At 37.2% G+C, this 11,137-nt stretch overlaps 2 protein-coding genes across 2 annotated transcripts; both read right to left on the bottom strand.

Moving 5' to 3' along the window:
* Positions 1–482: 482 nt before the first annotated feature.
* LOC141696815 (splicing factor-like protein 1) lies at positions 483–3,806 on the bottom strand. Its single transcript, XM_074500941.1, has 2 exons — positions 1,585–3,806; positions 483–927 (listed from the first exon to the last, which is right to left on the bottom strand). Exon 1 carries the CDS (start codon positions 3,759–3,761, stop codon positions 1,617–1,619), a length of 2,145 nt encoding a protein of 714 aa, XP_074357042.1. The 5' UTR covers positions 3,762–3,806; the 3' UTR covers positions 483–927; positions 1,585–1,616.
* A 799-nt stretch (positions 3,807–4,605) lies between these two features.
* LOC141697461 (uncharacterized) lies at positions 4,606–9,105 on the bottom strand. The gene is made up of 4 exons (XM_074501852.1): positions 7,444–9,105; positions 5,811–5,957; positions 5,589–5,705; positions 4,606–5,449 (listed from the first exon to the last, which is right to left on the bottom strand). Exons 1-4 carry the CDS (start codon positions 8,917–8,919, stop codon positions 4,847–4,849), a joined length of 2,343 nt encoding a protein of 780 aa, XP_074357953.1. The 5' UTR covers positions 8,920–9,105; the 3' UTR covers positions 4,606–4,846.
* Between the last annotated feature and the right edge of the window lie 2,032 nt (positions 9,106–11,137).

The raw sequence follows: 11,137 nt of genomic DNA on the forward strand, positions 1-11,137 counted from the left end.
CGGCTTGGATATCCTGCCTATCAATATGCTAGATTAAAAAACTATAGTCGTCTCCTTTGACAATTGGTCGAGCGTGTGCAATATCCAAGTAGACCGATCCAGACGAACGTGGTTAAAAATAATCAAAATGACTGTTTTACAATTCAATAAATTTATGTACAGTAAAGAAAGAAGAAAGCACAGTTCAAAAAAGACAGGAATGCAGCGACTCTAGTCAGGATGACTTATTGACTTGCACAAATACTACTCTAGTCTTCTAGTTAAATACCCCCACCCCACCCCCACTAAAAGAACGGTAAGTCTTTTATTGAAGTCCTCTATCTACTTACCAGAGTTCCAGCTATGTGAAATAGTATCTTGGTTAGTCAAGTGCTAGAGTTCAACAGCCTCCGGAGGCAAATGAGATTCAACACCCTCAGGAGGCAGATGAGATTTAACAAACAAAATGCATTACAGTACTACCTTGAACGTACTTCCATAGCTCCACCCCAAATTCGAACGGATTCCTTGCCAAGCATACCAAGATTACAAAATAAAGACAGATGAGAACCAATTAATGTCTTAGGTCAGGAGAAACGAGGAAAAAAATACAATACTAAGATTATTAAGATTGACCAACACATTCAAAAGCAGTAACACAAATATAACATAGACAGATATATTAGCATCTGTTCCCTGAAATAAAAATATAAATCTCAAAATCACTGAACGGAGGCAACTGTCAATAAGAAATATTAGCGCCATGCACACTTGAAAAGACCTCAAAAGACTCCCAGCTGCAGGAACAAATCAACTGGTGGCTCAGAGGTTTCTGCAATAGTAACTAGCACAGCAAGAGTAAAGATGTGAGTCTGAAACTTCCAATATGTTGAAGTCAAAAGCAACATGAAAGTAATTAGGCTGACAAGAGCTCCAAGAAACCTCATCCTGCCAAATAGTATGATCATGAACAAGAAACATAACTTAGATAAAGCATGGAACTCCAAATTAGAGGATGAGCATGGATATATAAAGCTCAAAACTCGGACCTTTCTGTTATACAGAGGACTCGCTAGTAGTAGCTCATATTGAATAATTCTAGGGTACTTATAGCACATACAATCCAAGTACCTTACCATCCATATTCCATGGGAACTTTTTAAACATATACAATGAAGTCACTGGAAAAGATTCACTCACCTTTTTAGTACAAGTAAAAGGCGCAATATATTGTTACCTTTTAAGCATTCATTCTTTATAAACCATTGACAAAAATAAAAGATAAAAATATTAGTGCATAAATCATTCAATCAAAATGTTAAGATGTAACAAATATTCACTACTCAGATGATGTGCACATCTTCAAAAATTGTCTCTTTTTTTTCAAATTAAACAGAACCCAAAAGCTGCTAGTCCTAACAAGCTAATTTTGTTTCGCAAAAGATAGATCAAGCTGGGTACACCAAAAAAATAACAAATTAATTTATGGTTCTCTCTTTGCAACAATATAGATTCCTACAAAAAAATCCGTGTAAAAAATAGTCCCCAAGGAGATCCCAGCTTCAGGGACTCCTTAAGGTTTACAAAAAAAAATTGCACACTTACATTAGAGTAATAGTTCTTTCCAACATACTCTTTCATTTCATCTCAGCCATGAACTTTTCATACTCTGGGTCTGATCCGTAGGTAGTCTGCTGATTTTGATCTGCAGAAGGGACTGCCGGAGGCATTGGGGGGTTAGCAGCCCATGGAGCACTCGCAAAACTCTGTTGGTCAGTTGAAGATTGCGGTACAGCCGGAGGTGGAGGATTAACTCCATAATAAGAAGTGTAACCCGCTGAAGATGGAGGATAAGTTGGTTGTGAGTTTGGGGGCATTCCTGCTTGTGAGTTCCCATACAAATTATTAGATGCGGATGGGTTAGTTTGAGATTGCATCCCAGCAGAATAATTTTGCTGTGATTCAGCATTTGCCAAGTTCTGATCCTGGGTGGTTGTTTGTCCCATTGGAGGGTATTGCATGGCATAAGGGGGCATGGATTGACCCTGGTAAGGTCCATAGTTTGCTCCAGGGGGAGGTGGTGGAGGGTAAGCACCATACGGAGGTGGAGGAGGCCTCCAAGGAGGAGGAGGACCCATGTAGCTACCAGGTGGTGCAATCCCGAGGGAACCACCTGACTGCATCTGTTGAGATGGGTATCCACCATATCCGTGGTTGGGACCAGGGTACATAGGCGCAGGTGGAGCAGGAGGTCCAGGGGGGACAACAGGCTGGGGTTGTATTCCTGCAACTCGTACTGCAATTGCTCTTCCATTTAGTCGATGACCATTCATGCTAGCAGTTGCCTGATTAGCTTGCTCAACATCAGAAAACTTAACAAAACCATAACCTTTAGTCTGTCCGGTCATTCTATCTTTAATAACCTTGGCCATTACTATATCTCCGAAAGGCTGAAACAATCTAATCAGTTCATCATCTTCCATAGTTGGAGGCAAGTAACCAATATACAAATTCGTATGATCGATTTCTTTTCCGATCTTGGGTACAATACTTCCAAGACCTGGATGTAAGCTGTTGCCATTACTTCCAGAAGAATTATTATTTGCCCAAGGAGGAGGATTACTTCCAGAATTGTCGGACCCCATAATAGTCAATAGTGTGCTCTGCTTAGTAAAAGATTCCGGAACACTCCCACCTAATTCCGCCAAAAAGTTCTGATACTCATCATCCATTTTCTTCCCCGCTGTCCCTTTCAACGGACAATCAATAGTTGGATGCCCCCCATCCCCACAATTCTTACACAACACCTCACTCTTAAAAGTTGACAACCTCGACGGACACGCATACTGCCTATGCCCCGCCTCACCACACAACCTACAAAACTCATCATCCCTAATCGTCCCATTCAACGCGGCCAGCTCCTTCAACTGCTGCCTCTTATGTTCATTCAACCCTTCATCAACCGGCCTCAACAACTTCTCAACCATCCCCGCCGCCGCATCAAGCGACTCCTGATTATCCGCTTCTACCAAAACATGCAAATCCTCATTATCCGACGAATCAAATTTCAAATCCCGCTTCTGCCCAAACCTCCCTTCCTTAACACTCCCTTTCCCTCTAATCACAATCTTCGCTCCCGTCTCCTTCTCCATCCTCTTCTGCGTATTCCCTCTCGGCCCAATAATCAACCCAATAAAATTATACCCCGGATACTCCCTCATCGGAATCCCCAATTTCCTATAAAGCTTCGGTGGCCTATAATCCGCAGGCGGTTTAAACGCGGGATTCCTCTTAATAATCAACGCAATTATCTCCTGTCTTTCCCTATTAAGCCTCTCTCGCGCACGAAACTCTCTCGTATTAATCCTAATTCCAATATTATCATACAAGGGTTCGGGAGAAGGTGATCTATCATTATCAGGGCGATCATCTAATTGCAAACCAGCTTGTAAAATTTGACTAATTTCGAGTAATCGAGAATTAAGAGCTTGAATAGCAGGGTCATTTTCGATACCTTGAGTGAAGTCTTTCATGAAGTCTGGTAATTGAAACGCTTGTTTTGGCTCCTCTTCTGCCCACCTGGACTTCCTTTTCTTTTCGGGGTTGTTGGGTTCTGTTATTGGGTCCCATCGGCTTCTGCGTCGTGTTCGTGTCGTGTTATCGTTTCGTGTCGTGTTATCGTGTTCCGTAGCGGTGATGCTTTGTGGGGGTGGGGGTAAATCTGGTGAGGTGGGAATTGGGGGAGAAGTTAGGGTTTGAGAGGGGGGTAGAGTGGGGTCCATAGGAAAGATGAGATTTGAGATTTAGGGTTTGGGGACTGTTTAGTGAAGTTTTTGGGTGTTATATTTAGAAAGGTCGGTGAAAATGGGGACAAGTATGTTTTTTTTACAGCCCGTGGGTTAATAGTATATGTTTTTACTGTCCGATTGAGGAGATCCAACAAAGTCAAAATGTCAAAATGCCCGAGTTTGACTTTCAAATTATTCCTCATGCAAGATTTGTCGGCGTAATCAAGTCTCTATTATTTTTTAATTATTATATATTATTTTTTTAATAATTATATAATCGAGCTTGACTCAATTTGAACAATTAGTGTTCGAGCTTTTGTTAATATTTTGAATCAGACTCGAACGTATCAAACTTTTTACAAGCCAATTTTAAACTCGAAAAATCGAACTCGAACCATTTTTTATTCAAAATCAAACTTACGTTGTTCAACTCGGCTCAGGTTAGCTACACCCATGGTCCCGATGTAGATTTAACCCCAAAAGATCAAAATACCATAATCTCAAAAGTAAGTTTACTTTGAAAAATCCGTTTGCAAATAAATTATTACTCTCTCTATCCTATTAAATTTTATAAATTTTTTATAAATTACTTTTTGTTACGCTTTTCAATACTCTTTTAAAACATAACTCCACAATATTTTTTTAAATTATTTTTTTTCTAAATAAAAGTTTTATATTTAAACTTTTATCAAAAAAACATTATGAAACTATACTTTATAGAAGTCTCGAAATACGTGCAAATAGTGAGCGTATATAATCTCACGAGACGGAGGTAGTATTATTATTGTTGTCACTAGCATTAGTATTACTATGAATATGATATCACAGTATTATGACTGTCAATCAGCAGGAAATGAGAAATAAGTAATAAGTAATACTGGTTTCCTTGTCAATATGTTACGTAAATCTTTTCATGCAACCAAACACGAGAACTCTGGTTACAAATTACAACCAAACACGAGAACTCTGGTTACAAATTACAACAAAACACAAAACTAGGAAACTGCTAGCTCTTTTTGTGATCTCTTTCTAAATAAAAACACTTTCTCGTTTTTTAATTACTACGATATGTACAGCACTTAAGGCTTGGAAACTGCTTTCTTCAAAACGCGGAAGGCAACGAACATAAGCAGCAACATTATGATCTTCTTTGAAGCAAGTATCCTCAAGTTCACCTTCAGACCATGGTCTCTCATGAGCTTCAATGTTGCCCCAATAACTGATATAAGCCAAGAGGCAATTGACCAGAACACCACTTTCACTGTATCTGCAGGTCCACTCACATTTCTTGTCTCTCTTAACACCTCAACATATGACCAAGAAGGGCCTTGATTATCGGTATTTTCACTTCGAATGAGGCCAAGTTTTTCATTCAACCAACATGATAAAATCACAAGTATCTTTGCAAGCCATGCAATCTCGTCACTGGAGACTGGTCGCTTCGACCAGTCCTTGTATTTCATACTGGTTTGCTTCCTTTTCCCTGTCATTCTAGGACTAAATACTTCATAGCGTGGGTGTTGATTTTCTCTTGTCTCAGGGATGACATGAATGTTTTTTGGAGTAGAATCACCAAATAAGCATCCCATCTGGGCTTTAATAGAATCTAAACAAGCCATATTGTGAGCTTGATTATCTCCCAACACGGTCTGCAGCTCCGATTCAGCACGCAACACAAAAAGCTGCAGAAACAAAATGACTATTGAGTGAGACTAAGACGTAGAATGACACTTTTGGATGGCGTTAGAAGTAATAAATAGTCCATACAGAATTTCTTTAATTACACGAGATGCTGGAGGAAGAAAGAAGCGGAAAATTAACCTGGAGCAGCTGTTGTCCACCATTATCACCATCACTGAATAATTGCAAATCTTTGTTCCAATTCTCATGCAAGAAAGAACCATCGGCATCACTCTCACATAGTCCATCCTCCCAGTCCTTAAAAAGCAAAAAAAAAACTAGGATTTAATAAAATATTTGAAAAAGAATATAGCAATGCACACATGCGCACACAGCGAAAGAGATGTATATATGTCATGGTACCTGCAATTGTTCTCTGATCGATGGAACAAATCTATATAAGTTGTTATGTACGGATTTGGACGACCCACAAGGCTTGGAATGGAAAACAGTATCCACATTCTTAATAAGATTGATCAGCTCAGTGGATGATGTCAAAATACTTAAGACCTGGTAAGGTAAGGAACACAGACATATACAACATAAGTAAACGGAAACCACAACCAATAGATTTTGGAATTTTTTTAAAAATAAAAAAATATAGAAGTAAAGCCCCATATATAAGCCTGCCAGAAGTATCCAATCAGTGCCTTCACATTGACAAACATCTTAATGCAACTATAAAAGAGAAAAAATAGCAAATTAGCACTGAAGATAGCCTTTCCTTAGTTTCTTGTATAATTCAACACAAATAGCTTTCTATAGTGGTCCAATTCAAGTTCAGAGGTATCCATTTAGCATATTTACCAAGATCACTCAAGCAAATTACGCTTCTACGTACAGTCTAAGCAAGACCATGGTAGTGCGCTAGCTACAGAACAACCGAATTTATCTTTTACTACTTGTACTCTTATGTTCTGCTTAGCCAAGAAAAAACAGAACAAATAGACTTGGTCAAAATATATGTATAAGCACCGCCTCTTAATCAGCACTCAGTTATGAAGTCTACCATAGATAGCAATCTGATGCTCCACCATAACTATTTAATTCTAACTAGCCGTAGACCACTAAATAGAGAAAAGAAGCATCGTTGCTAAAACAAATCATATCATCCTTCGCATATTTAACAATCAGTACATACACAAAAAGATATGGAACCGATCGAAAACAATCAAACATAAGTAGGACGCCCTGAATCATAGTATTAAATACATGATAGAAATTCTAGTATTCCATGAAAACTGTAATATAACCAGTAGTTAACTGCCTAACATAATGATACTACTTCTTAACTAATACTAGATCTTACCTCCCAACACTTTAATTTAAGCACCATAAATAAAAACCCAGAGTTTCAATTTCATTCTACTCCACATTCCCTGAATCATATTCTGTGCAAAATTAGCAACTCCATCTAGTTGTCAATGGTATCTGCAGATGTTAAAGTATGTAATATCTACATTTTTACTACTAAACAAACAATCAAGCAACTAACAGAAACAGAAGTGAGAAGATGTAAGATATGCAACCTTATACTTTCACAACTGTACTTCTGCAATATCCCTAACCAAATCTTGAAGTTTCCTATTTCAGATTATATTCTCTATTGAAGAGTCATTTCTTCGTTGTTACACATCGGCCTGTTTTTAGTAAAGAAAAGGTGAATTTAGAATTGAAGCTTTAAAGTGCAATCTTTTAATTCCTCCTCAAAAGCAGGTTAAAAACCTTCTCCAACACCATTCCTAGTTCATCAGTGTTTTCTCGAAAACAAGCGAACCAATAGTTACCAGTAACTCTGTCCTCCTGGAGAGGGATTAGGAGCTTAATATTCTCAATAGGTGCTCAATTACAAACTAAGGCTATACACTATAGCAAAAATATCAATTAGTACTACAAACCTAAATATACTACGAATTAGATAAGATTACCATAGTGCTAGTGAACCTAATACACGCAATAGTGATTTATAATAGAGAAGCTGGTCAGGAAATCAAACCTTTGATACCATCTGTACAATTGCCTCTGTGTCAGTATGGAGAAACTTGTGAGCAAATCCTAGAAAATGCATAACCAAGGAACTATAAAACAGATAGTTGATCAACACAAAGCCTTGCCAGGAACTCGAATAGCCACTTGAGAGAGACTGTGAATCCTTTTTAGTACCATTATTTGACACCCCAGCAGTTGCATCAAGACCAGAAAAATCTTCAAAGCTAATGTTCCAAGGTTCTATATAGTTAATCCAAAGGGAAAACACTTGAGATGCATTCTTGATAGAAGTCTCCATTGGGCAATATATAAACGTCCTCAATATAAACCGGTACAGTGGCCTCTTAATCAACGCATTCCACGAACCAACAGAGCGAAGACCCACATCCCCCGACTTAAAAACATCAACACCCCCTGATTTACCCCACCTAGGACTCTCAACAGATGCAACCTTATCTGATCCATCAGCGAGGTTCATCGAAATCAAATTCAGATACTTCACGAAGACATTCACAATCTCACCCAACCCAGCCGTAGGAGGAGTCTCCCCCAAAATAGTCCGAAAAGAAAAATTCAAACCCAAAGACTTGCACACATTCAAAGGCAACGGTGAAAAATCATTATCAACCAACCAGAAATGTATCAACGTATAAACCACAAACTCCGCTTTCTCAGCATTCAAATCATCATAACCAGCCGAATAATGAAGTAACGAACTCCTATAAGGCTGATAACTACTCAACTCACTAACCGTCACATACTCCCTCAAATACGCATACAAAAGCTTCACATACAAACTACACTCACTCTTCTGCTCACCTCCGCCTCTCTTAGCTTGTGCAAAAACCGGAATCGAATACGCCCAATTCTCAAACCTAAACCTCTTACTCTCACTACTCGTAACCTTAACCGTCTCAAAACTCTCACTATTCCCCTTACAAACAGGATAATACGCAAACCAAAACATATAATACTCGAAAACATTTAACCTAACTTCATTTAAACAACCAGCATTACTCGAAACCCTACCTCTAAACAACGGACAAAGTTCCGATAAAACACTAACCTCCCTCTCATTACGAAACATAAACCGCATCCACTCCGGTAATCGCTCCATTGGAAACACATACTTAACCTGCGATAAACGATCAGCTGATAAAATCGAAGAAATTAAAACACTATTCGGCGATAAAAAGCTAAAAACTTTACAATTAAGCTCTGAATCATTAGAATTAGTGATTATATCGATCCAACCGTTAGGTTTTCGAGACGGAGAGTCTTCGAAACCGAAGAGTTTACAAATTAGGGTTGGGAAAGTGATGGTGAAGAAGTATTTGTTCTGTTCCGGTGTTCGTTTGTTTAGGAACGCCTCGACGGCGGCGCAAGCGTCGGCGATTTGCGCCGGCGAGGTCGCGGCGATGATTGTGGCGGCGAGGTCGGAGGATTTGGTTTGTGAGTCGGTGGCGTAGGAGTGAGATAACATGCTGTTTTGATTTAGGGAATGGTAATAATATCGAATACGACACGAAAACACGATACAAAGACGACGAGGGGAGGGGGAATGTTAGGGTTTGGGGGATTTTAAATTGGGGGAGGAGGAAATGGCGCCTTTTAAATGAAGATGGGGATGCTGGTATGGTGGGGGGTGTATACGTGGCAGAGGTGGAGTGGGTGGGTCCCACTGGAGGACTTAAAGACCGTAATACACGATACGGTGTGATTTTGGAATCGATTGATGAGTTTTAGTTTTGGATGGACGACGCATTTTTTGATTTCTAATGTGAAATTAATATTTTATTTTATTAATTATGTGAACGGATGATTTATTGAATTTTTATGTTTTTTTAAAGTAATGGTTAACAAATAGAAATACTTTTACTCAAAAAAAACAAATAGAAATACTACTATGTTTAGAGTCGAGAGTAGTGGAGTATATTAGAGGGGATAAGATTCCATTTTTGTTTATAAATAATGTAGATATTTTTTATTAATAGGCATGTGATAATTATCCGAATGTTAAAACATCTAAAATTCAAAGCCCCGATCTATATAAATAATATTTTAACTGATATGATAAATGGGACAGTATCTTATGTAAATGGGACAAACATTTTATGAATGAGATAATGAGACCGTCTCAATTAACTGCAGAATGTAAATTGTTGAAACACAAATGCAGTGGAAAATGAACAATGTAAAAACAACAGAAGTTTTCCCTAGATTCGGTCCTTAATTCTAGTCTATGGCCACATCCAAGTCTCGAGGGGCGGACCGAAGGGGTGGCTCGGGTTGGCTCCAGCCCCAATGAATTTCTATAGTGGCAAAATTTTATATGATATTATATGATGATTCAGCCTGATTAATTTTGTCAATCTTATGATAATTTAGAATATCACTAAATAAAACGCATAAGTAGGTACCGTTTGTGTTTGTGTATCAGCTGTTTAAGTTTTCTGAAGAAAAATAAATATTTTAACGTTAATTATATCAGAAAATCGAGAATTTAACTCCACTCAATTAATTATTTTAACATCTACTTTAATTTTTCAACATGTAAATTTATATATAAAAAATCAAAAAATAATGTTAAAATTAAAATTTGTGTATATTTTATTTTTATATTGATGAAAAAAAAAATAAGAATCAATTTTTTATTCAGTCCCGGATAATGAAACTATGAGTCAAGATACGACACTTACAAAAAATGGAGGGAGTATTATTTATACGATGGATTAGCGGGTCGCTTCACAAATTTAACACATTTTTCTCAATTCTTTTATACCGTCATAAATCTCTAGGCTGGCCCAATCATTTGCAACTCAAGGTAACCTTGGCGGCCTTCCATCAAGAGAAAAGGCCCAATTTTTCCATCAAGAAAAGAGGCCCATTTTAAGTACTCAATGTGTTAATGGACCCAAATTGAATCATGTGTAGAACATAACATGTGCTCTTTGATATGCCCATCATGACCTTTATTTAATATTTTGTTCCTTCTTAAATAAATATACCCGGATTTTCAAAAAGGAACAATATATTACAGACAACAAGATTAATTTTTTGCTGAAAATCAACTAAAATATTGTTTGATAAAATTAAAAAAATATTTTCACCTAAAAACTAAAGTTAAAAAAAGTATGCCCTCATATTTTTGAAAAGCTCTGTTTTTTTGTTAAAGAATATACGATCTTCTTCGGACTTTCATCTGTCACCTTAAAATTTTAGTGTGACTGATTAATTAACATGATATCAGAGCTCGGTTTAGACAGTGTTCTTGAGTTCAGATCCTCTCACCCCATTTATTTAATTTAAATATTTGTTATTCATATTGGTTATATTTGTTGTTGGCAGTCGTAACGAAAAATATAATACGATTGAGGGGGTGTTAAAGTGTATACGATCTTATTGGGATCTTCCACTGTCAGTTTTTATAGGAAGCAGTTGTTGATTTCATCAATAAACCTCACCAAAAATATATTTTTTTAATTTTTTGCATCAAAATATAAAAATATAAAAAACAAGAAACACTAACATTTTTTCTAAAAATACAACAATTTCTAATATTAATTCCAAACTTAGCCTAAATCTTAAATTCAATTCTCTTTAAATAAATACACTTGGTTTTCAAAACTACACATTTTAAATTTTTTGGAATGTTCAAGTGAGTCATCTAAAATATGAGGCCATAAAATGTTTTGACTTTT

This window comes from Apium graveolens, chromosome 11 (assembly GCF_009905375.1).
Source record: "Apium graveolens cultivar Ventura chromosome 11, ASM990537v1, whole genome shotgun sequence".
In the NCBI taxonomy this organism is placed as follows: Eukaryota; Viridiplantae; Streptophyta; class Magnoliopsida; order Apiales; family Apiaceae; genus Apium; species Apium graveolens.